Raw genomic sequence first — 26,460 nt, 5'->3', positions numbered from 1 at the left:
GACGTGACTGGTCAGTTACTTAAGTATTTCTATTGTTTTACTTGATGGGGGGGGAGGAGGCAGCTGCCCCCCTTGTCCCCCCACCCCTTGGCTATGCCCATGTCCCCACCTGCTCCCGAGGTGCGTGCCTGGATTCTTTGAGGTGAGCGTTTGGGCAAGGTCAGGTGTGCCTCGCTGGCCTCCGAAGAAATGACAGGGCGCTTTTGCAAACAACTGCCTCGCAGCGCCCCGGGGAATGGGGCGGGGTGCGGCGGCGGAGAAGCTGCGCTGTTGTTCCTCTCCAGGTTGCGGCACGGAGGATCCTGCTGGAGGCGGGCGGCGGAGCATATTCCAGCGGTAAGTCAGCTGGGCGGGTGGCGTGAGGTGGAAAATCAGGCCCTTCCTGCGTGGGTTTGCAAGTCCTGGTGCCTTTTCAAATCGTGTTTGCTGTCTCCTGAAGAGCCCTGGGTGTGGACTGCGGGGCCCCAGAAGAGGAGAAGCTCCCCGAGGGTTATGGAGATCGTTGTGGCTTTTAAGAAGAGAGAGCTGGTTTTAATTCCCCACCTCTGCTACAGACCTTGGTGTGCAACCTTCGTCAAGTCACTGTCGCTTTCCTCTACAGTTGTTGTTGTTGAATTTATATACCACCGTATTCCCAGGGGTCTCAGGGCAGTTCACAGAATAAATTCAAGATATAAAACCACAATATACCTAATAAAAATAAAACAACGGCCCAATAGCCCCCTCCAAAAAAACCACCCACATTTTAAAAGGGTATAAGATGTAAATCGGATTAGCCCAAGGCCTGGTTGAAAAAGGAATGTTTTTGCCTGGCGCCTAAAGGTGTACAATGAGTTCTGTGTGTTTTGTGAATCAGAGTGGGGGGTATGGATGTGTTTTGGTTCCAAGGATTGCATGCCCTCCAACATTTCTCTGAAGAAAATAGGGACGTCCTATTCCATAATGGAAGACAGGGGTGCCTGGCGTGCTCTGGTCCATGGGGTCACGAAGAGTCGGACACGACTAAACTACTAAACAACAACAATTCCATAACGATGATAATAATAATAATTTTATTATTTATACACTGTCCATTAAAAAAAACCCATCCCTATACAGGCCTGCCTTCAGATGTCTTCTAAAGGTTGTAGATTTACTGATCTTGTTGGCTGGGGCGAGTGGTCACATAACTCTATACCCTCCAACATTTCTCCAATGAAAATAGAAACGTCCTAAGGAAAAGCAGGACATTCTGGGATCAAATCGCAAACTGGGATGGCTTTTCTAAATCCGGGAAAATAGGGACACTTGGAGGGTCTGGGATTGTTGAAGTGGCAAACACAACGAAGGCTGTGAACTGTTTTGCAAACGGAAAAAGAAGTGGAAGGGTTCGATTAGTATCGTCTGGATGAAGGGAGGGGGGTGGAACTGGGCATTTCTGGGGCCTGAGTTTCAGATAATTTGGTTTTCATTTGTGAAAAGGGTGAAGGCTTAATAATGAGATGGGTGAAGTGTTGTCTCCATGCTCAGCTGAACAGCAGTGGTGCGAGGGGCAGTTAGTGCAAATTTAGGCATGGATAGTATGAGCAGTGAAGAAGTGGACACTGCAGACCTGGAGTGGATGAAAATAAGTTGTTGGCATCCATCTGTCTTGAGAGACAATGGAGTGCGCCTCTGGGGGTGAAGTTAAACGACTGCATTAGCAGCGCCAAAGTGCCCTCCCAGGGAAAAAACCAGGAGGTCCTGGGCTGCCCAGACAACAAGATCTCCCACTTCCACCTGCCTCACTGCTGTGGTCCAAAGGAAAGCAGAGCAATACATTTGGTTCTGGCTTGACTGCAGGAGCTGCCAAACCGTCTCAGGGACTCCACTCTGGATTTGTGTAGGGCTTACTCCTTAGCCCCCATCGTTCTACCCGGACACTGAGGTCCAGCGCCAAGGGCCTTCTGGCGGTTCCCTCACTGCGAGAAGCCAAGTTACAGGGAACCAGGCAGAGGGCCTTCTCGGTAGTGGCGCCCGCCCTGTGGAACACCCTCCCACCAGATGTCAAAGAGAACAACAACTACCAAACAGAAGTCATCTGAAGGCAGCCCTGTTTAGGGAAGCTTTTAATTTTTGATGTATTACTGCATTTTAATATTTGGTTGGGAGCCGCCCAGAGTGCCTGGGAAAGCCCAGCCAGATGGGCAGGGTATAAATAATAATAAATTATTATTATTATTATTATTATTATTAGCCTTCTCTTCTGCAAGGTTTTCCTTTTCCTCGATGGGCTACCTTCCCAGGTGGGTGAGCCCCCATCTGCCCCTCACTTCCCTCCGCAGCCTGTGCAAAAACCGCCTTCTTGCCCATTAGACCCGCTGTCATCGGTCTCGTCTGCTCAATCCCCCAGAGCCCACCCTCACTTGCTGGCAGAATTTCTAACTCACCAAGTGTTTTGAGACCAATAGGCTACCTGGTTTAGCCAGCCAGTCGAAGCAATTTCCTGGGGTGTGGCTGCTGTCGCATGCTGACAGCTTCTAGGACCCACTGGGGAGGGCTGAGTGCAGGGTGAGGACCAACGGTGGACAAACGACCCCATACACTCCACAAAAAGAACGCAACTGCACATATTTCTGGTAGCAGCAGGGTTCAACAGCAGGTGGCTCAAGGGCAACATCTGTCTTCAAATGTACCATCAGCCCCCAGTTGCCAGCTCAGAAGCAAAAGGTAATCTGTTTAAAGAAGCAGTGAGTGATCGGGGGACAAGCTGTGCCCCTCTTCCAGAGGAGCCCCTTCTCAAAGCAAACCCTTTCATTTCACTCAAAAGGATGGTAGCCAGGCACCAGGACTCCTGGGTCCTGTTTGTAGTTCTGGCAAAGCAGGTTGGAGGGCTTGCAGTTGTGGTGCTCAGTGACAGTGGTGGTTGAATGAGGGGAGAGCGTCTTCCAGGGTTCAAGTTTCCGGTTCTTTGAGGGGAGGGGGAACAACAAAGCTGGGGGAGGGTCTCCAATCATTTATTCGTAATGCTATCTGTATGCCACATTTCCACACACAAAAACACCAGTCACGTTCAAAGCATGTTACAACAAAGATCGCAGGAACGCATCGGAAAATTTAGCCATGCAAAAAACAGTTTCATAATAAAAACAACACAGTAGCAAACAAGGCACCCAAAAAAACATTTCAGCACTGTAAATAGAACATGATTACATTAGCAACATCCAAACCTGAAGAGCAAAAATAACAAGGGAGCTTTCATCTTGGTCCTAGAAGCACCTCTCCCATGAGCTGTGGGGGAGGGCAACCTGGTGCCCTAGTACCACATGGCCCTGGGTGTCAAAAGGGTGTGAGGCCTAATGGCTAGAGCCAAGTGCACCTCTTTGTGGCACAAGGACAGGAGTGGGGGAACACAAGAGGAGCTTTGCTGGATCAGGCCAGTGGCCCACCTAGTCCAGTGTCCTAGTGCCAATCTACAGATGCCTGTAGGTAACACGCTTTCCCCACCTGTCATTATTTTAGGGTCAGGTTCAATCACACCCCAGAAAATTCAGGTTGCAGATTTACAGTCCATTACAAGGTCTTGGACAAGAAACCCACTTCCCCAAAAGAGCCAACCTTTTTTTGTTGTTGTTTGCAATAAAGAAAGGGATGGCAAAATGCACAGTAAAGGGATAAGACTTGCTTTGATGCAGCATCTTCTGACTTCCCCACAAATGGATCCAGGTGAATGCTCAGTGAATGGGACATCTGGAAGTGCTCACTGCCTCCATCAGCAAGGGCAAATCGGAGCCACTGCAGCTCGTGGCCATTGATGGAGGAGGGGAGGGGGGACACACTGCACCCCCTTGAGCAGTTTTAGGCTTGAGCTGGGAACTTGGCAAAGGTTCAGCATTCAGCCTGGACACTGAGCTCCCAGCTCCAAGGGCCTTCTGTTTGGTTCTCTCACTGCGAGAAGTGAAGCTACAAGCCTCTGCCTTCTCGGTAGTGGCACCCACCCTGTGGAACGCCCTCCCATCAGATGTCAAGAAGATAAATAAATGCACAACTTTTAGAAGACATCTGAAGGCAGCCTTGTATAGGGAGGTTTTTAATGTCTGATGTTTTATTATATTTTTATATCTGCTGGAAGCTGCCCAGAGTCAGATGGGCACGGTAAAAACAACAAAACAACAACAACAGTAGTAGTAGTAATCAGGTACGAAGCTTGGGGTTGTATCCCTGAAAAGCTGGCTTTGTCCTGTCACTTCTGGAAGAATAGCTTAGTCGGCAGAACATGAGACTCTTAATCTCAGGGTTGTGGGTTTGAGCCCCACGTTGGGCAAAAAGATTCCTGCATTTCAGGGGGTTGGGCTCTATGGTTCTGTGAAGGCCCTTCCTCAGCAAATGCGTTATCCTTCCAGGTGCCAGGAGAAAGCTCTTTGTAGTGGCTGCCTGCGACAGGTGTGGATGCGGCAACACTCCTGGAATCCGCTCTGGAATCCAATCTTGCGTTTTCCCCCTCGGGGAAGGGAGCGGGTGCTCAGAAGCAGCTCACGACTTCATTGCGGTGCCGGCTGGGAGCCTCCCCAGTGGCGTCGGCGTCGTGCGGTTCCTCAGGTTCCTCTGCTTGGGCGAGGACCGGACCGTACGTGATTCACCTGCCACGCGGGGTGGCTGCTGCTGCTGCTGCTGCGTCGTCGAGTCCCTTGGCAGGCTCTCCTGCTTGGGGCCCTGCCGATGCCCCACGGGCAAAGGCACAGGAGCTCCCGAGCCAGGTCCCGGCTGCTTTATTGGGGCTGGCTCAGCAGGCACCTGCTCGCTGTGTTCCGCCCTCTGGTACTCCAAACGGCACTTGGAGTGCCAAGGCTCTTGCAAACAAGAAAGGGTGTTTTGGAGTGACGGGAAGCGGCCAGACACTGGGGGGGGGGGGCACACCCAGGGAGCAGCCATCTTTGGACAGTAGCTGTTTACATCCCCTATAGTAAAGCACATTTACCTCCCTGCCTGCCCCCCCCCCCAATTCATGGCACCTAGCTTACCGCCTGCCAACAGAGCTATAATTCCCAGCAGCCATATGAAGCTGCCATAAAGGGTATCTTCACATTAAGGATGGAGCCAGCTTGTTTTTCCCCTGCTCCAGACGCTGGTTAAAAAAGTGGGGGAAGGACCCCTGGACGGTTAAGTCCAGTCAAAGGTGACTATGGGTTGCGGCGCTCATCCCGCTTTACAGGCCGAGAAAGCCAGTGTTTGTCCACAGACAGCTTTCTGGGTCATGTGGCCAGCATGACTGAACCACTTCTAGCGCGACGGAACACCATGAGGGAAACCAGAGCGCACGGAAATGCCGTTTACCTTCCCGCTGCAGCGTACCTATTTATCTACTTGTGCTGGTGTGCTTTTGAACTGCTAGGTTGGCAGGAGCTGGGGCAGAGCAACAGGAGCTCACCCCGTCGTGAGGATTCAAACTGAGGCCTTCTGATCGGCAAGCCCAAGAGGCTCAGTGGTTTAGACCACAGCGCCACCCACGTGTAGGCAGGGGAAGCGGGGGGGCTGCTGTCCCCCCCATCAAGTAAACAAAAAAAATTACTAAAGGGGACAAGAGGATAATGGCAAGTGGGTGTCTTGCTCCCCCAACATAAATCCTGGCTACACCCATTCTAGGACCCAATGGATTGTTGTTTTGTTGTTACTCTGCCCATCTGGCTGGTTGCCAAGAACCACTATGGTGACTGTTCCATCTCCACAATCAATGCAGTTCTCTAGAGAGGAGATAAGATAGCCATCTTCAATTATCTGAAGGGCTGTCACAAGGAGGATGGAGCAAGCTTGTTTTCTCCTGCTCTGGAGGGTAAGGATCTGAACCAATGGATTCAAGTTATGAGGAAGAGGATTCCGACTCAACACCAGGAAGAACTTTCTGACGGTAAAAGCCGTTCAACATTGGAACGGTCTCCCTCTAAGCTACCGTTCCTAGGTTCTTTTTGGGGGAGTGCTGTGTGGTGTGTACGCAGTCCCTAGCCTGGGGATGGGGGACCCGTGTCCCTCCAGAAGTTGTTGGGACTCCAGATCCCAGGAGGTATGGCCAGTGGGCAAAGAAGAAACAAGAACCACAGGTTCTACATTCATGCTTTTAACGCAGGGTGGTCCAACACGCAGCCCCAGGGCCCTCAAGACGTTTTTTGGCGGCCCTCACTCATATTTGACGCTTGGTGGGAGGAGCGATAATTCCCAGAACAGAGCACAGGGGAGGAGGAGGGGTCATTCCATCTAGAAAGCTGCCGTCCTTGTGGAGATGGAACGGTCATCACATTTGTTGTTGACTGGAGTGCCCCATCGGGGGTGAAATCAGATTGCTGCATTAGCAGCACTGAAGGGCCTTCTCCGGGGCGCAAGCCTGGGCAGGGTGTATGGAGGTCCTGGGTTGCCCAGAGGACAATACCCCCTCTTGGCCTTGCTGATGTGGTTCAAAGGAAAGCAGAGCAATACATTTGGCTCTGGCTTGACTGCAGGAGTTGCCAGAACGAGGCATACATGGTGCCATCCAGCTGTCTTAGGGACTCCGTTCTCGATTTGTGTAGTGTTTACTCTAGCCTTTTCTTCTGAAGATATCCTTCAAGGCAGCAGAAGTTTAGTATTAGAGTTTTCTTTCTCTTAGATGGGCTACCTTCCCAGGTGGATGAGCCCCATCTGCCCCTCGCTTCCTTCTACAGCACATGCACAAACCACCTTCTTCTTCTTCTTCTTCTTCTTCTTCTTCTTCTTCTTCTTCTTCTTCTTCTTCTTCTTCTTCTTCTTCAATAAATTTTTATTGGAAATTTTATTTACAACATAACATAACCCCCCAATACAGAAATCCACCTTCATTAAACATGAACATAACATACAATAAGCATAACATAGATAAAGGTTCCCCTGCCCGTACGGGCCAGTCGTGTCCGACTCTAGGGTTGTGCGCCCATCTCGCTTAAGAGGCCAGGGGCCAGCGCTGTCCGGAGACACTTCCGGGTCACGTGGCCAGCGTGACGAAGCTGCTCTGGCAAGCCAGCACCAGCGCAGCACACGGAAATGCCGTTTACCTTCCCGCTGTAAAGCGGTATCTATTTATCTACTTGCACTTAGGGGTGCTTTCGAACTGCTAGGTGGGAAGGAGCTGGTACCGAAAGACAGGAGCGCACCCTGCCATGGGGATTCGAACCACCGACCATGCGATCAGCAAGTCCTAGGCACTGAGGTTTTACCCGATACAAACAACCAAATAAAAGACTTCCTTTATCTGGCCTCCTTATTTACTTCTTATAAGCTGTTTCCTTTATGAATAATTATTAAGATTTTTCTAATTATAACTTAAATATCCATAAAGTCTCCTGCAGACATTAATCGAAACAAGTCCAGGTACGTATTTTAGGGCACTGTTTTGTGAAGTATTCTCTACATTTCCCCCATGCTTTTTGAAACTCTTGTCTAGTGTGATCTCTAATTGCCTCTGTTAATCTAGCCAGTTCAATATACTCTAACAGTTTGTCTTGCTATTCCTTTTTTGTTGGCACAGTTTCTTTTTTCCAGTTTTTAGCAAACTGCCTTCTTGACCCTTGGACCCACTTTTGGTTCTGTCCGCTCAATCTGCCGGATCCTGTCTTCGCAGGCAGAGGAAGCCCCTAACTTGCTGGGTGCTTGAGAACCACTGGCTATCCTCACCTGGTTTAGCAGGCCAGTTGAAGCCCATTCCCAGGGTGAGCCACGAACGAGAGCTGAGTGCAGGATCAGGTCCAACGGTGGATAAGCTACCTTAGAAGGAGCATGGTGTGTGTCCCCCTCCCCAAACACCACATACACCCCAGTCGTCATAGTGCATCATAGACTTCCACCCAAAATGTGCCATTTGGGGAAAGCGGGGAGAAGACTGGATATGCAGTGTAGGTGTTTAATCAGTGTGTAAATGATAGGCAATGTCAGGGACGATGTGTACAGTACACAGATTAGGTGAACTCAATATCCATACTTAAGCATTTACCTAGCCATATTAAGACACCTCCTTCTTTTTGGCCAGAACCTTCTCTGTTTCAGGTTACTCTTTGGGTAGGTAACACTTTGTCACCTCCAATTCCTCATTGTTTTTACTCCATAGGCTTGTCTCATGCTCTGCATGTCTTCTTCTGAAGCCGATGTAAAACAGTTGCTCTGGGATCCTGCTCAGTCCATGGTGCCACATTTTAATGGATGAAAAAAGGTAAAACATAGATCCATAGATAGGGAGGCCATGATGGCCTTTGAGCACAATGACGGCCCATCAGTGAAAACAGATACCTACGTTTGCTTCCTCGGAGGTGTGCTGCACTCACGATTTCCCTTTTATTCCGCCCCTCCCCCAGACAAATACAAGAGACGGAGGAAGATCTTCGACTGGGTGTGAGAGGCAGATGAGATCCAGTTAGTGAGCCAATCCAGAAAATGACTACTAATTTATTCATCCCTTTGGGCTTTGCTCACTAAACCCATCCATCTCCTAGTCAGGCCTTTCAGATGGACCAGACCAGGCATAGGCAAACTCGGCCCTCCAGATGTTTTGTACTACAACTCCCATCATCCCTAGCTAACAGGACCAGTGCTCAGGGATGATGGGAGTTGTAGTCCCAAAACATCTGGAGGGCTGAGTTTGCCTATGCCTGGATCAGACCAACCATAGGCCTGGACTGAGTCAGGGGGTCTCTGCTTTGCCTAGAAAGCATGGGTTTGAGCGGTTTCCACCTTGCCCCACTCCTTTCCAAGGGAAACCCATCCGTTTTGTGATAGATTGGAACAAATGGACCCTGAAATCATCCTCTGAGACCCTTCTTTGTGTGGCTCCTCCACAAGAGGTCCAGAGGGTGGCAACATCCTCAGGGAGGTTCGCCTGGTGCCTTCATTATACAGATTTAGGTGCCAGGTGAAAGTGTTCCTCTTCAACCAGGCCTTGGGCTGACTAACATCCTATATCCTTTTGATTGTGTTTGTGGGAGGGAGTGGAGAGGTTATTGGTTTGGTTTGTTCTTGTTCTTATTGTGTATTTTGTTTGTATTATGTGTCTTGTATTTTTATGCTGTGAATAGTCCTGAGATTTCCGGATAAAGGGTGGTATACAAATTTAATAATAATAATAATAATAATAATAATAATAATAATAATAATGGCAATCTGGGGAAAACTTGAATCGCCATTTGCTCCGACTGAGTGCTAAAGAGCGGTTTCCCCCAGGGAAAATCAGCGGAACAAGATGAAGTGTTGATAAGCCTTGACGTGGACCATCTAGAAACCCTTTGGAAAAAAGTTTCATTAGTTAGCAAACTTGATTCTGCAGATGGCACACAATCCTCTGGCACAGGAAACGGAGCAGACCGTTTAGGAGCACTCTGTGAGGAACCTTTTTTGCCACTGACATCCAGTTCTTGCCAGGGTATCTCCCAGGAGGAGCTTTTGAACGGCAAGTGTCATTCATCTGCCAAAGATGATTCCAAACAGTTCGCTTTGGGGAAGTTTGGGTTGAAATGGCTCCCTGTATACCGCAAAACAGGAGAGCAGTCCCTGTGCATCATTATGCTGTTTTCACCCATATGGCTTTGCAAAGCTGGTGCTTCTGCCCTGCTGGCTGCTAAAACAAAGCAGCGCAACAGGCTGTACAGTGGTACCTAGGGTTACCATATTTTTCGCCCTATAGGATGCACTTTTCCCCCCTCCAAAAATGAAGCGGAAATGTGTGTGCGTCCTATGGGGCGAATGCAGGCTTTCGCTGAAGCGTGGAGAGCGAGAGGGGTCAGTGTGCACCGACCCCTCTCGCTCTCCACGCTTCAGGAAGCTATCAGCAAGCCTGGGGAGCCCGCGGGAGTTCCCGCAGGGTTCCCTAGGCTGTGGATAGCAGCCTGCTTGCCCGGAGCGCGGGGCACACCGCAGCCAGATATCCGTGGCTGGGGGGGGGATAAAATTTTTTCCCTTTATTTCCCCCCAAAAAAACTAGGTGCGTCCTATGGGCCGGTGCCTCCTATAGGGCGAAAAATACGGTACATACTCTTCAGGTTACAGACTCCACTAATCCAGAAATAGTACCTCGGGTTAAGAACTTTGCTTCAGGATGAGAACAGAAATTGTGCTCTGGCGGCGTGGTGGCAGCAGGAGGCCCCATTAGCTAAAGTTAAAGTTCAGGTTAAGAACAGTTTCAGGTTAAGAACGTACCTCCGGAATGAATTAAGTACTTAACCCGAGGTACATTGAAATCAACCTAAGTTGTGCTCTGTCTTCCATGTGCCCAGAATCCAAACACTTGCAGCAAGCATGAGGCATCAGTCATTCGGTGTAGTTTCCAATTTCCTGTGGATTTTTTTTAATACAAAAACGTAAGTATTTTGGTTCATCTTTATTATCAAGCTTGAAAATATAATTTATAATTAGAGGTAATTATATTGCCATTCTTTTGAAAATTCAGATCAAGTAAGTAGGAGAGCCAGGTTTGGAGCTGGACGGGGGTGGGCCTGCGATTGCTGCATTAGCTAAAAGGGGGCATGGATTTTTAAAGGTTGAGGTGTGTCTATCCAGATACCAGGTGGGTCCCTGGGTGCCCTGCTGAACACAGCAAAACTCTCTCCATCTGCGATTCCTAGAAACTGGTATTAGGGCAGACTTTGGTAATATGGCGCCCTGAGCCAGGACAAAATTTGGCACCCCCCCCCCCACAAATTCTTATTTTCATGCCCTCTTCCCACTCACATTCCGTTCTGCGCATGCTCTGAAGCACACCAGGGCCTACCTTTGAGAAGGTACACATATAAAAACAGACCCTCCATGTGTCCCTATTTTCCACAGACAGTCCCAGATTTATAGAAGCCGTCCCGTTTTCTGATCTGATCCCAGAATGTCCCACATTTCCTTAGGATGCTCCTATTTTCACTGGAGAAAAGTTGGAGGGTATGTAAATACAGTGGTACCTCTGGTTGCGAATGGGATCCGTTCTGGAGACCTGTTTGCAACATGATAAGAGTGCAACCTGAAGCGCCGCATCTGCGCAGGTGTGCAGCGTGATTTGGCACTTGTGCGCATGCACGAAGCGCGTTTTAGCACTTCTGTGCATGTGCGAGCAGCGAAACCCGGAAGTAACCCTTTCCAGTACTTCTGGGTTGCCGCAGGACGTAACCTGAAAGAACGTAACATGAAGCAAACGTAAGATGAGGTATGACTGGGATGATGATGATGATGATTATTTTGTGCCCCCTCAGCTCGGCACCCTGTTGCGGGGAATGACCCACACCATCCTAAATTTGGCACTGCTGTTATACGGAGGCACACTGTCTTGGCACAGGTTAGTACGCTCACAGAAGTAGGGAGGTACTGAGGAAGGAGCAGCTATAAAATTCCTGGGGAGCCACATCTCTTAGATCCGGTTGTGGAAACTGGCCTTGCAGCCTAAAGGGGCGCTCAGATTTCCAGTTTGCCCATCTGCCCCCGCACCACCGCCACCCCCCAATAACATAGCCTGTCAGCAGGATGCGAGGCTTCCGAAAGACGCTGATCACGCCCAAAGGGACCGGCTGTGGCGCCAGTGTAACAGGTTCCTCCGAATACCGGGAGGAGGGAGGGAAGGAGAAACTAACAGGAATGACGATCAGGCAAAGTGTTACATAGTGGGCATCCTGGAAGGCGGAGAGATTCCTGGGTTGCTAATGTTTCCCTTGCAGGGAAAGGATAAAACAAAAGCTAGTATACCTTTCCTTGTCCACCTTGCGGGAGAATCCACTTAAATGCTGAGAGAACACGAGGGAAGGAGGGTATTCCCTCTCCTTTTGAAGCAAGGCTCCTGAGTCCAGAGTTTTGTTCCAAGTTTTGTTGTTGTTGTGGAGAGGAAGTAGTGACTAATGATTAGAGGAGAGAGGGAAAGAATGCCTTTGAGGGGGTGGCATGGGCAGGGTTTCAGATTTGTAATCTCTAAGAACGGGATTTATTCTTTCGTTTCATGGAAGTTTCATTGGTTTTCAACATATAGTAAACATAACCAGGGTAACCCTGCTATTACAGTGGTACCTCGGGTTAAGAACTTAATTCGTTCTGGAGGTCCATTCTTAACCTGAAACTGTTCTTAGCCTGAGGTACCACTTTAGCTAATGGGGCCTCCTGCTGCCACCACACTGCCACCACGTGATTTCTGTTCTCACCCTGAAGCAAAGTTCTTAACCTGAGGTACTATTTCTGGGTTGGCGGAGTCTGTAACCTGAAGTGTCTGTAACCTGAGGTACTACTGTATATGTTATGATTTTAAAAGTTACAATATTCAGGGATTTTTATTTCAGAGGACAGGCAAGCTGTGAAAAAAGGCAAACTCCGTACTAGGGATCATTAGGAAAAAAACTGGAAATAAAACTGCCAACATTATATTGCTGTTCTACAAATCTATATGGTGTTACTGCTTTTGGTAACACTGGGCAGTTCTGGTCGCCTCACCCGGATATTGTAGAGTTGGGAAAAGTTTGTAAAAGGGCAAACCCAAATGATCAAGGGCACAGAGTGACTGCCCTATGAGGAAAGGGTGCAGCATTTGGGACTTTTCAGTTTAGAGGAAATGTGAGTAACAAGAGACATGATAGAAAGAGGAGACATGTAAAAAAAATTTTTTCATGGAGCAGGGAGAAAGCAGATAGGGAAAAGCTTTTCTCATAACACTAGAACCTATAGACATCCAATGAAGATTCAGGACAGACAAGAGAAAGGCTTTCAGACAGCACACTGTTAAGCTATGGAACTCCCTGCCACAGGGGACAGTGATGGCCACCAACTTGGATGGCTTTAAAAGAGCACTGGACAAATTCATGGAGGAGGAGGCTGTCAATGGCTACTAGCAATGATGGCTTTGTTCCGCCTCCACGTATGCCTCTAAATCAGGGGTCAGTAAACTTACCGTGCCTCAGGCTGGTGTCTCCAGCGCCGATTGTGCGGCAGGCCGGAGGGCAGGGGAGCATGTGCCCATACGCGTGCGCACACGCTATTTCTGGCGCCATTCTGGGTCGGAGGAGCTCCAGAAATAGCTTGTGCGCATGTGCACGGGCCTCCTCCGACCCGGATGTGCACTGGAAAAAAAGCTTGTGCATGTGCAAATAACGCTTGCGCATGCGCGCTATCTATTTCCGGTGCTCCTCCGACCCGGAAGTGGGCAGCCGCACCGTACAGCACTTGGTAACAGCGGGCAGTGGCAGCAGGTGGCGGCTTGTCGCCGTGGGCCGGATAAACGAGTCCTTCGGGCCTTATCCACCCCGCGGGCCTTAGTTTGTGGACCCCTGCTCTAAATAGTGAGTTGTGGGCAATCGCAAGTGAAGAGCGTTGCAGCTGTGCTCAGGTCCTGCTTCACGGCTTCCTACCATGGGCATCTGGTTGGCCACTGAGAACAGGATGCCAGACTAGATGTGCCTGATTCAATAGGGCTTTTCATACATGCCATCAGCATTGATGGCGTTTTCCAGAATCCGCTTACCATCTAAAATGGGCACCGATGACAGAGTAACCTCTTTAGTCTGCTAAAGTTGAAGTAGGTGTATGTGTTTGTGTGTGAGAGAGAGAGGGAGAGAGGGAGAGAAAGAGAGAGAGAGTATGGGATTTCTAAACATCCCAACTTAGGGGAGCTGCCTTCAAAATCAGCAGCTTATTTTGAAGAGTGGGGTAGGCAGTTAATCCCCCTCCACAAAGGGGTGCGGGGTTTGAGGATCCGGCTTCATGTGTGTCCCCCAATTCCCACCCTACCCTGCCCTGTATTTTGCCCAACCAAATGTGGCAATGCTACACCAACCCCAGATCTCATGGTCAGCTGAGATATTCAGAGAGGGCCCCGTTTGAAGGCAGTGGGGCTGGCGAGGGCAGGGGGAGAGAGTTGGAGCTAGGATTTCTGGGACGCTGCCTTGCCCACAAGTCTGATCTCCAGAGGGAGGCAAGCTTTGGGTGCCCCAGCCTAGCCAGCGCAACTTCTGAGTGGGGTGTGTGTTTGCCAACCTGCCCATTAGCTAACTGGGAGTGCTTTCTTTGAACTGCCTTCCAGCCCAGCGCTCAAAGGGCTGCGGGGCTTAATGTGCAGAGGCCACAAAGAGCACGTGTCCCACAGTTATCACGTCCCAGTTAATATTAATTTAATAACAGCCCGCCGTGCTTTTTAAAATGTTGGCTCTGCTGCTGCTTTCATCTCCACCATGCAGGCATTGCCTCACCCGCATTCACTAGTGAAACCACCCGCCCCCTCCTTGGGGACAGGAGGAGTATCATTAACTTCATCCCGCAGAAGGGAAACTGAGGCAGGAGGAGGATTGCCGTTTGCAAAACGGGGTCAGAGGGAAGGAGTCAAGAATGTCACGATTGTCAGGCTTTCTTTCTTTCTTTCTTTGCATAATTTAGACAATAAAATCAAAATATGGGGAGCGAATAAGAGAGAGAACAACAACAAAAAAAAGATTCTCAGACTTGTTATTAAAATAGCTAGTGAGGCAAATCTGCTGGATTTTGCATTGTTTTTGCACGAATAAATGTAATTGGCCCTTGCCAGATGTGCTGAGGAACAGGACGCTATGGAAGGCACCCAAGGTGACAGTCCTAAAATCCTCTCTTAGCCATATGCATCTTAAGGACTAGAAACTCAAGAGAGAAAGTCATGATTGTCATGAAGTGGAATCCAGGGGCCAGGGGTGATTCATGGGCCCTTACGGCGCAGGTATGAAATCCCTTAGGTAAAGGTAAAGGGACCCCTGACCATTAGGTCCAGTCGTGACCGACTCTGGGGTTGCGGCGCTCATCTCGCTTTATTGGCCAAGGGAGCCGGCGTACAGCTTCCGGGTCATGTGGCCCTCATGACTAAGCTGCTTCTGGCAAACCAGAGCAGCACATGGATACGCCGTTTACCTTCTCGCCGGAGCGGTACCTATTTATCTATTTGCACTTTGACGTGCTTTCGAACTGCTAGGTTGGCAGGAGCAGGGACCGAGCAACGGGAGCTCACCCTGTCGCGGGGATTTGAACTGCTGACCTTCTGATTGGCAAGTCCTAGGCTCTGTGGTTTAACCCACAGCACCACCCGTGTCCCATGAAATCCTTTAAAATACGACAAAGTGTGGCATGTAAGGCTCTCTGCTGTTTGTTGTGAAGAGAGCATCTCTGAGCATGTGCTGGCTGCTTTTCTGTCACCCCTGGCCAGCATCCACAGTGGACAGAGCCAAGCGTTTGTCAGGTGTTGTTGAGCACGTCTACGCATGCACCGTGTTGATCCCTGCTGCCGTAATCCCCATCCGAAACTGGGGTATGATCTCCCCTCCAGAACTTGGGTGCAATCGCCAGGCCTAAGTTCTATAAATATATAAAAAGGGAGTTGCTGCCTGGCAATAATGATCTCTCCTGCCTTGGAAACCACAGAGGTGTCTAAAAATAGGCACCCTGTGGAGTAAATGGATAGCAGGAAGGGTTTGCTCCTGCCCTCATGTCGCCAGAACTTCGGACGAGCCAATGAAGGACAGACAAAAGGAATCCACCCAGCACATCCCGAAACTGGGGGATTTGTACCCACAAGATACAGACCCTCCAAGTGTCCCTAATTCCCAGGGACAGTCCTTGATTTTCATAAGCCACCCCAGTTTATGATTTGATCCCGGAATGTCCCGCTTTTCCTTAAAGATGTCCCTATTTTCATTGGAGAAACATTGGAGGGCATGGAGTTATGTGACCACCAAGCCCAGGAGATAACTACAGTGGTGCCTCGGGTTAAGTACTTAATTCGTTCCGGAGGTCTGTTCTTAACCTGAAACTGTTCTTAACCTGAAGCACCACTTTAGCTAATGGGGCCTCCTGCTGCTGCTGCTGCACCGCCGCTGCACAATTTCTGTTCTCATCCTGAAGCAAAGTTCTTAACCCGAGGTAATATTTCTGGGTTAGCGGAGTCTGTAACCTGAAGCGTATGTAACCTGAAGCGTATGTAACCCGAGGTACCACTATAATTTAAACAACCTTTAGAAGACATCTGAAGGCTGCCCCACATAGGAAAGTTTTTAAAAAAAATGTTTCATGTTTTATATGTGTGGGAAACCACCCAGAGTGGCTTGGGCAACCAGTCAGATGAACAGGGTATAAACAACAAGAACAAAGCTGATGATGGAACAGGACGACCCTCTTTTCATTGGAGAACTTTTTGGAGGGCTTGATGACCAGCATCCTCCAACAAATTCATGGAGAATGGGTACTAGCCACAACGGCTATGTTCTTCCTACACTGTCAGAGGAAATGTGCCTTCAAATATCAGTTGCTGTTAATTATAAGCTTGCTGTTGCCCTCAGCTCCTGCTTGCGGGATTCCCAGAGGCATCGGTTTGGCCGCTGTCAGAACGGGATGCGGGACTAAGTTTTAAACACCTTCTCTTTACCTCAGGTGTTTTGAGACTGGCTGTTTACAGTTATAGTATGGAGCCAAAACCCACGTACCTTCTTTTCTTTCTTCCTCTCCTGCCTCGGGGGAGAAGGGACTTAGAAGGCCTCTTGCCCAACTACCTGGAGCTGGTAAGTAGGTCAGGCTTTTCGCGAGTGCTGCCTGCCAAATGTGGCATTCCAACTCCGATAGTTAGCAGCTGGTGCAACCTCCTGCTAAATCACTGGGTAGAGGATACAATTTACGCATGCAAATTGCTTCAATCCCTGGCAGTCCCTTCCCAGGTGTCTGCCTGGAAGTGTCCAACCGCCTGCCGATTGGGTCCAGCTGCTGTTGGACTGCAAATCCCACCAGCCCTAGTCAGCATAGCCCGATGGTCAGGGATGATGGAAGCTGTAGTTTGGCAACACCCAGAGGACACCACATCGTAGAGTCAGTCACAGCAGACAAGACTGGGATAGTGCTTTCAGTATGGGACTCGGGTGGTGCTGTGGTCTAAACCACTGAGCCTCTTGGGCTTGCCGATCAGAAGGTCGGTGGTTCGAATCCCCACAACGGGGTGAGCTCCCATTGCTCTGTCTCAGCTCCTACCAACCTAGCAGTTGGAAAGCATGGCAGCGCAGGTAGATAAATAGGGACCGCTGCGGTGGGAAGGTAAAAGGCGTTTCCGTGCTCCATTGCTCCAGAAGCCGTTTAGTCCTGCTGGCCACATGACCCGGAAAGCTGTCTGTGGACAAACGCCGGCTCTCTTGGCCTGAAAGCAAGATGAGAGCTGCAACCCCATAGTCGCCTTTGACTGGACTTAACCATCCAGGGGTCCTTTACCTTTACCTAGTGCTTTCAGATGGAAACCTAGTACAGTGGTACCTCCAGTTACAGACGCTTCAGGTTACAGACTCCGCTAACCCAGAAATAGTACCTTGGGTAAAGAACTTTGCTTCAGGATGAGAACAGAAATCACGCAGCAGCAGCGTGGCAGCAGCAGGAGGCCTCATTAGCTAAACTGGTGCTTCAGGTTAAGAACAGTTTCAGTTTAAGAACGGACCTCCAGAATGAATTAAGTACTTAACCTGAGATACCACTGTATTGCAAACAGGTTGTTCGGATTCCATTCAGCTTTTCTGTGCGCACCTTTGGCAAATTAATCTCAACTTTAAAAGTTTGCACTGGCAGGGAGGTGCTCTCTGGTGTTTCAAGTAAGGATGGTACAGGGAACTGAACCTGGGACCTTTCGGGAGTGGAGTACATGTTCTGCAAGCTATACCCATGGCCCTTCCTAGCTGATCCCGAGACTGGATTTGTTTTGAAGCTTCAGAACTGTCGCCTGCTGTTGGAGGTGTTGATCTTGCCCTTGCCTGGGGCTGAATCCTGGAGGCAGGATGGGCGGGTACCGCTTGGGGAACAGGTCCCGGTGCAAGCTGGAAGGCGTGTTAGCTGAAACAGGAATGTGGAAGCCGAGTGGGGGCAGGTGGAGTGGACACCCAGGGAGTTCTGATCCCCAGCCGTCAACCTCAGGCAACCTTTCCCATTTTGCAAAAGCAACAGCTCTCTCATTTTTTTTTATTTTTGCACAGTGGATGCTGTCAGAGCAGAATTTGGAGGCAGGGGCCCAGAGCTTCCTCCTACAAACGCCTCACCAGACGGAATATGGGGGACTCCTCCAAACACAGCAGGGCTGGCTTAATATCACAGCAACATCATACATTAAAAACCACCTAGCTTCCCTGTAAACTGTAGTTTACCCCTCAAAACTACAATTCCCACCACCCTTAACAAACTGCAATTCCCAGGATTCCTAGGAGGAAGGTTTCTGCTTCAAATACTTGGTGCGAGGTAAAAAACACACCTTTAAACCAACATACTTCAACCTTGGGTCCCCAGCTGTTGGATTACACTTTCCATTGCCCCTGACCATTGGCTAAATTGGCTGGGGACTCGCAGTCGAGCACTGCTTTGTAGAAACCACTGTCCCCTCCAATCTCACACACAGACTTAATTTCGAGCCACAGATTTGGTTGCTGTGAGCCTCTAAGCAGCTACAGAGTGCCACTTACTATTGGGGTATCTGCAATTCGATAACTAATGTCGCAGACTAGGGGTGGCAACAGGATGTAGCTGATTAAGTCAACTAGAATCTGTGCAATTCCTTGGTTGGGGGTGCGCTTTCCCAAATGTTCAACACTCTGTGTCTGGTCAAAAGCAGTCCTTTTTGTGCCCTTACAGTGGTACCTTGGGTTACATATGCTTCAGGTTACATACGCTTTAGGTTACAGACTCTGCTAACCTAGAGATAGTACCTCAGGTTAAGAACTTTGCTTCGGAGTGAGAACAGAAATTGTGCAGCGGCGGCTCAGTGGCAGCAGGAGGCCCCATTAGTTAAAGTGGTGCTTCAGGTTAAGAAGAGTTTCAGGTTAAGAACGGACCTCCGGAACAAATTAAGTACTTAACCCGAGGTACCATTGTAGTTCAGAAGACCCCTGGTGGCAAGAGGGCCAGGTCACAGGGTGTACTGTGTGGGGAGAGAATGAGCCCCACTCAAGCAATAACTTTGGTGTGGGGGGCGTGGGGGGGGGAGGAGAGAACAAGCTTAGACGCTTGTTCCCCCCAGCCTTGTCCAATGCCTGCTTAAGTTTAGGAAGTGCAAACACCCTACGAACCCCTTTCTCCTATGAGAAACTTGCCATGGTTTTTAGAAACAGAAACTTTCTAAACTGGAGGCTAGTTTCAGATACAAGAAGAGCAACCCCTCCCCTCCCCAGTTTTGGACCGGGGAGCTAACCTGGGGAGACAGGCTCCTTCTCCAGATAAGATCTCCAGAGCAACTAACGGAGGCGCTACCGTGGCAGCTACGCCCGGCCCTGGGTGCGAAGGGAGGCTGAAGGCAAGAGCAGGCTTGCAGGAGTTTCGTTGAGTAAGGCCTGAGTAACAGTTCATGTAACCGCTCACTTTGCCCCCTCCCAAAAGGTGAGCCAACAGTTTCCAGCAAAAACTGTTTTCTTCCAACAGGCTGCTTGGGCACCGTGAACCATGCGCCTGAGAGATGCTCCCTGGAGCTGTTGGCACCCTTCCCTTCCCTGACAGCTGAGAAGCTGAACAAAGGCCTCCTCCTCTTTCTTTATTTTTTCTCGATTGTGCAGTTCCGGATTGCTGGAGAGACCTGTGCTCTGGCCTAGGAAAAGAAAAGGACCGTGTTTTTCCTGGGCCCGGCTCAAGATGGCTGCGTTTTTAAAGCAAGAATGGAGAACCTGGGGGCCAAATGAAGCCCTGCTAGATCTCAGCGTGTGTCTGCATGGAAAGCTATAGCATCTGCATGGCTGAGATGTAGTCTGTTGTAGTCTTGTTACTCGGCCGACATTTGCCTCTGGTGCTGCACCCCCGAGTATGTGGCCCCTGGGAGCTTTCCTATGATGGAATGTGGCCCTCGGGCTGCTAAGGGTTCCCTTTCCCCCTTTTAAAGGCTTGCACTAGGGATAAGGGGACCTGTGGCCTTCCAAATGATTTATAATTCCCACCCTCCCTGACCGCTGGCCACAATGAATGTCTCAGGGACTGCCTTCTCCAGTACAGCCTCGGGTTTTAAGCTCACCTGTTGAGGTCCTGAGCCAAGTTCTAGCCTCTTGTGGGCTGCAGCTGTGACTTACCTTGCAGGTCCTTTTCTTTGGTGGCTCTGGGAGTGATGGAACATGCTCTCCCAGGGACATAGGGAACAGCTGGTCCATCTAGCTCTATGCTGTAGACACTGGCTGGCAGCAGCTCTCTGGAGTTTTCCTAGTCCTACCTGGAGATGCTGGGGACTGAACCACGGACCTTCTGTGTGTGCAAGGAAGGGGCTGTGCTTTTGAGCTACCGCCCTTCTGTGTGTGTTATTTCCTGGGCCTGCTTCAAACATAATTAAATAATAATAATAATTTTGGAATTGGTCTCAGAGCATGTGCAGAGTGTCTTTCGCCAGCACTCGTCCTCGGCGGGCTTCATAGGGGCGGGATTAAAGGAGAGACCTCCCAGGACAGGCAGCAATGGCTTTCGGAGGAGCCTTTTAAGATAATGAACCCACCGCCGCTTCTTCCAATTGCTCCTCTCCTGCTCTGCTCCGCCGCTGCTCCGCTTCCCTCTAGCGGCGTGAGGCGGGATCGTCGGGAAGGGAAGTCGGAAGCGCCGCTTTGCCCGGGACCGGAGATCAGCTGAGCGGCTGCAATTGCAAAAGCGGAGGTAGAGGAGCGAGCGAGCCCCGCAGGTACGTGTGGGTCGCGACTGGGAAGCTGTTGCATTTGCGTGCAAACGGTTCGTGGGGGTGGGGTGCGTTGTCCCACACTTTCCCTGGCCCCACAGAAGCCCCACTGCCCTGCATCGCCACGAGTCCATGTTGCTTGTAGGTCTCCCCCCAGGCGCACAAACTTTCTGTGGATCCAGACCTGGCTACCCCCCTTCCGTGGGGTGCGGCGGCGCACCATCCTTCCTACAGCACCCGATGGAATTCACTTTCTCTCCTCCCCTGTGCAAAGGGGTTTTCTCCCAGCCCCACACAATGCGGGCCCCATTTCCTGAAGCGGGGGAGTATTTGGCCCCCTAGCTCCCTGGAGGATCTTGGGCCAGTCCTGCTCCCTCGGCCTGGTCTACCACACATAGCTGTTGTGAGGATAAAATGGGGAAGAAGGGAACCGTGCACAACCAGCTGGAGCTGCTTGGAGGTGGGGTAGAAATGCATGATGGGAGTTGTAGTCCAGCAACGTCAAGAGGCCACAGGTTCGCCTGACATATTATTACTACATTTCATAGAATTGTAGAGTGGGAGGGACCACGTGGGTCATCTAGTCCAGCCCCCTGAAATGCAGGAATCTTTTGTTATGAAATGTAATAATATATAATAATAATAACAATTATATATATATAATTATATATATATAAATATATAAATTATCTATATATAAATTATCTATATATATATAGATTATATATAAATATATATAATCTACGAAAGCATATATATATATATATATATATATATATATATAAAATACAAACAAGAATAATGTTATACAAATAAGTATACCAAGTTTTCTCATGTCATTTGTATTCTGTATCACAAAAATAGCATAACAAATGTGGAAAAATATCTACAACTTATGTTTCACTATTAGTGGTCAATGCATACATTCTTGGTTCATGAATTGGTTTAAACAATTAGGAAGAAGAAGCGGGGAAGAGGGCTTTGTATTATTAATAATGATAATAATTAAATTTGTATACTGCCCTTAATTTGCAGTTCTCAGGTTGGTTCACAACATTAAAATGCACCCCCTCCTCCCTTTTCCCTTTCATTCTGCATGGGATACAAAAGTCCTCTTCTGTTTCTCCAAGCAGCTGGTACTTTAGAGGTTGACTGCCCCTGAGGCTGGCAGTTCCACTCATAGACTTGTTCTTCCTGGGCAGAGATTTGCTTTAACAGGACTGCTACCTTATAGCAAGACAGGCCAACGGTCCATCCACCTCAGCATCGTCTGCACTGACTGGCAGCGGCTTTCCAGGGTTTCTGGCAAGGAGTCTCTCGCAGCCTTACCTAGAGACACCAGGAATTGAACCCAGGACATTCTACATTCAAAGCAAGCGTTCTGCCACTGAGCCACATGGGCCTATCCACCCCTAGCAGGACGGTTCCTATTTATGTGGAATCCCACACTGATGAATTGCTACCAATGTAGAGCCTTTGATATGCCCTAAATGATGCCCTCTGGGGTGACCAAAGCAGGATGAGGAGGAGGTAGCCCTCCACATCCTTAAGACTAGGGTTGCTACTAAGTGGGATGTGTGAAGGCCCATTGTCCATGAGCATGACTAACATTCTCTTTCTTTCCCCCTAGTCTTCTGTCGGCCATGGGGTCAAGGAGCGTGGAAGGCTGGGCCAGCGCAGTTGCTTCTTTCCGCTCGTGCCCCACAGCCTTCCTCTCCCATGGGGCTGGCGACACCTTTGTGGCTGAGCTGTTGCAGGAGCTCCGAGGCGAGAGGCTGGGGGAGCAGATCAAGGTACGTGAGACCCATGGCTTGAAGGGTGTTTGTGGGTGAGCTGAGAACATGCCTCTAACTTTCCCCCAGCACCCACAAAAGGGTGAGCTGTGGGACTGGCCTTGTCGCTCGTTTGGGAAGACCCCCCTGTTAATGAGCCCACTAAAACCACTAGTCTGGAGAGGAGGAAAAGTCAGCAAAGAGTCTCGCTCGCAGGTCCACCAACCCTCCGGTATGGCACCCACAAAAGGTCTTCAAGTAAACATCCCCTCAAAAATCCACAATGCATGAGATTGGAGAGGGCAGCAACATGCCATTTTGTGTTCCCGTTTCTTTCCCTACTCTTTTAGACACGGCTGCCGTTTGGGATGTGCTGTGTTGCCCGTGGCGGCCATTTTATCTTAGCCGCACATCACACGGCTGCCATTTTGTGATCGGCTTCCTCAAAATTCGGAATGTGCCCACTGGTGTACAAACCGTGAATCAAACCAATCAGCACATGTACCCCATGTAAATGCAATGTGAACACCAACAGATACTTATAACACAAGGTAAAAAACAAAACAAAGAGGCAAATAAAAAACTCTAAAGACCTAAAGAAGGAGGATGGGGGAGGGGAGAGAAAACATTTCAAAAACCTATAAATATTTGTTTGTTTGTCTTATTGACGGCCCACCTTTTTTCCTGAAGGTGGCATACATAGTTCTCTTCCTTCCACATTTATTCTCACAACGATCCCCCAAGGTAGAACAGTGACTAGCCTAAGCTCACTGAGTGGGGATTTCAAAGCTGCTCAGTGTCGGACGTGCCCTCTCATGTAGGGCCTTCTAAAGACTTTTTTTTCTTTTTATATACTTTTTAATTAAATTTTCTGTTTTACAATTTAGAATGCTCATTTCAGTATCCTTAAAATATCAATGACTTCCCTTCTTCTCTTTCCATGGGTCATTTTGCATATCATAAATCCCTGCATATTTTACAAAAACTAAACCATTCAGTATTCCATTATTAAATCCATCAAAACATATTTACACTGTTGAATTTATCTTAACTCTGCCAAAGTTTTCAAGTGTACACAATTTTTTCCCATTTCTTCAATAAACGTTTTCCAATCTTCTCTAAAGTATGTTCTTCTTGTTCTCTTATTTTATATGTTAAGTCTGCAAGCTGTGCATATTCTGTCAGCTTAAGTCTAAAGACTTGTTTCTTTCCACCTGGCTTTCCCTGACAGCTTCTTCTTTTCCCCCTTCTGGACAGATCTCCATGTTGACCCTCCTTTTGGAGTACCCCACCCTGTTGTGCCCAGATGCCAAGGCTGGGCAAGAGGTGGCCGCGTCCCTCCTCTCCCTCTTTGGCCAGATGGGCCCCTCGTCCAAGCAACAGGCGTATCTGCGGTGCCAACTCCTCTATGCCATGGCAACAGTACTGGTGGCCACGGACTCCTTCACCGAGAGCTGCCAGGCTGCCCATGAATACTTCTCCCTGCTGCTGCAACTGGTGTCTGACCTCAACGACTGCCGTGGGGGAGCCATGGAGCGCCCCGTGCGAGTCGCAGCTTGTGAGTGCCTGCGGGAGCTTGAGAGCTGCTACCCGGGGCTCCTCTCTCAGCGGCTGGCCGTCCTGCGCTCCCTGCAACACCAGGAGACGTCGCCCGCCCACCAGGGCTACACGCTGCTCTACGGGCTGGCCTTGAGGAACGCCATCTTGCGCTTGGCCAGACGGGGAGGCCTCGGGACTCTGGGGGAACTCCTGGAGAGCAAAGAGGGACTGGTGTGGGAGGCCACGAGGGAACTGGGGGACCTTTCTGTGGCGACCCTCGAGCAGCTGGCCCTGCTCCCCTCGTCGGGCGATGTCAAGGACCTGAAAGCTGTGGTGTCCTCCCTCCTTGACAGCTCCTACCTCCTGTCCTCTGTGGCCCAGAGCCACCTCCTGTGGCAGCTGGCCCAGGCCGTCAGCGTCGTGCGCACCCAGTCTCCCGCCATCTTCAAGGCGCAGCTGGTGCGCCTCTTTGGCACGGCGGGGGTGACGCTCCAGCATGCCGTCTTGCAGCTCAAGGGCCTCTTCACCGACAGCCTCTTCACAGCTGAGGATGAGGCCTTCCTGCTGCGCCGCCTTGTGGGTCTGGCCCAACACCCGGCCTTGCCCGCCCCGGTGAAGCTCTTCCACTTGGACTGCCTCCTGCACTTCCCTGAAAACCGGCCGCTGGGCTCAGCCACGGAGGACGAGGGCCTGCCGGTCTTGCTCACCCCTCGCACCACGTCCGGCCTGTTCCCCGGACTCTTCCAGGACCAGGGCACGGTTTTGGCCCGGCTGAACCTGCTGTGCCTGGTGTGTGTGGAGAGCGAAGGCCCAACAGCCGAGCGCGCTGTGGGATACCTCCTGGAGCACGTGTTGACCCTCGGGGGGCTGGTGGCCAGGGGAGGAGGACCGGAGGCCACCCGGCTTTTTTTCCGGGCAGCCTTCCTATTTGCCCGCTACTTTGGCTCCCGAGAGCAGCCAATGGCAGAGCTCACCCAGTGCCTCTTGGACCTGTACCGCCAGAACTGCGCCCTGGCGCCGAACCTGATAGATCTTTTGGACGAGGCGTGGAAGTTTCCAGAAGAGGGCAGCTGGGCTGGCGGGCTGGCCCAGGCCTTGCAAGGGCTTGTCGTGGGTGTTCCCTTGCAAGAGGAGGACCTGCCTTGGCACCTCAGGGTCTTGGCGCGGCTGGCAAAGGAAAAGGATGTCCCTCAGGGGAGCACCATGCAGTTCCTGAGGCGCCTGGTAGCCTCGGGCCGCCTTGGGGGCTGGCGCTCAGGCCAGGTCCTCCTGAGCGTCTGCCGCAACTTGATGCAGCTGCGCCCGCTGCCCGCCCCGGCCCACTTAGCCGACCTCCTGCAGGCTGTGTCTCTCAGCCACCTGGACGTGGATGTGCGAGACCGGGCTCGGTTCTACTACACCTTGCTGGCCAACCTCTCTGGCGAGAAGCTCGGGGCCGTACTGGCTCCGGGAGGTGCCGTCAAGGCCCGGACGCTCTCCTCCTCCATCGTGGCTGACAGCCAGAGCTTTGTGGCCTCTCTAACCGTGCACCCGGTGCAACCAGCCCCACTGAGGCTGCGGCGGGTGGGGGCGAGCGGCAACAGGCCTGAGCAGGCCCCTCGCCCTGAGCAAGATGTGGAGGGCTATTGCCAGTGGTTGCTGGAGCCCCGCGCCCCATCGCAGCTCAGTTTGACGTACCAGCTGGTCCACACGGGTCCTTCAAGCCCCCCCTATGACCTCCTGCTCTGCGTGGTCCTTCGCTTCATGTGCTCGGACCGGCATTACGAGCCCGTCCCGGAACTGTGCGTGCCCTGCCTCTCAGCAGCACGCCCTCCCCAAACGCTGACGCTCACGCTGCAGCCACGTTGCCCCTACCCGACGCAGCTGGATGTTTTTGCTCTCTACACAACCCAGGAAGGCCTTACTCGCTCCAGCCAGCTGGAGCCGTTGGAGGTAGCCTTTCCCGATCTCTTCATGCCCCTGGCGGTGCCTTCCTGGAGTTTAGAAAAGCGCCGCCGTCTCTTTGGCGCCCTCTGGCAACGCCTTCACCCCGACAGCAATGAAGCGGGCGCCGAAAGCCTCACCACCTGGCCTGTGGCACCTCAGTCCCTGCCGCCCCTGGTATGCGATCACTTTTCCCGGTACGTTTTGGCTGAGCAGTCGGGCTCCTATGAAATTGGCATGGCCCTCCCTCCCCAGTACCACATTCTCCTCCGGGTGCAGAGTGTGGGAGAGGCAGCCTGTGTGGGCATTCGCACAGACAACTGGAGACTGCTGCCCTCGCTGAACAGCTACTTGCAAAGTCTCATGGAAGCGAATTGAAAGAATGGATTGCGGCGGGGGGGGGGGAGGAAGCCTGCGAGGTCACGCGGTCCGGGCTTGTATATCTGTTAAACATTTTGGCATTCCAAATAAATAAATGCATATGTATGGATGTATTTTGCAAGTCCGGTAGAAAAGGGTACTGCGATGACCAAGACCCAGCCAGCCTGGGTTTCTCAAAAACAAGGCATGCCAGACAAATCTCATTTCTTTTCTTTTTTTGATAAGCTTGGTGGATCAGGGGAATGTTATGGGCGTAATGTATCTTGATTTCTGATA

General features: G+C 50.6%; 1 protein-coding gene across 4 annotated transcripts; it reads left to right on the top strand.

Annotated features, from left to right (window-relative positions):
* Positions 1-26,297, top strand: AP5B1 (adaptor related protein complex 5 subunit beta 1). 4 transcript variants are annotated; one of them, XM_083716435.1, is made up of 3 exons: positions 1-336; positions 22,200-22,362; positions 23,599-26,297. In XM_083716435.1, the coding sequence occupies exons 1-3, from the start codon at positions 236-238 to the stop codon at positions 26,179-26,181; spliced, it is 2,847 nt and encodes a 948-aa protein (XP_083572561.1). In that variant the 5' UTR covers positions 1-235; the 3' UTR covers positions 26,182-26,297. The 4 variants fall into 4 exon arrangements, with proteins under 4 accessions (XP_083572561.1, XP_083572560.1, XP_083572562.1 ...); XM_083716434.1 differs by lacking the exon at positions 1-336 and adding an exon at positions 10,730-11,263; XM_083716436.1 differs by lacking the exon at positions 1-336 and adding an exon at positions 19,712-20,575.
* Positions 26,298-26,460: the final 163 nt, after the last annotated feature.

The sequence above is a fragment of the Podarcis gaigeae genome (genome assembly GCF_964106915.1).
Source record: "Podarcis gaigeae genome assembly, chromosome: 16".
Lineage (NCBI taxonomy): Eukaryota > Metazoa > Chordata > Lepidosauria > Squamata > Lacertidae > Podarcis > Podarcis gaigeae.
The sequence above is the reverse complement of the archived record's forward strand: the minus strand, read 5'-3'. Positions and strand labels throughout refer to the sequence as shown.

Excerpts from the sequence above, each read along its gene's own strand:
- AP5B1 (XM_083716434.1), top strand. The coding sequence starts at position 11,130 with ATGAGGTATGACTGGGATGATGATGATGATGATTATTTTGTGCCCCCT. Across the intron at positions 11,264-22,199 it reads GGCACACTGTCTTGGCACAG|TCTTCTGTCGGCCATGGGGT; the intron begins GTTAGTACGCTC and ends CTTTCCCCCTAG. Across the intron at positions 22,363-23,598 it reads GGCTGGGGGAGCAGATCAAG|ATCTCCATGTTGACCCTCCT; the intron begins GTACGTGAGACC and ends CCTTCTGGACAG.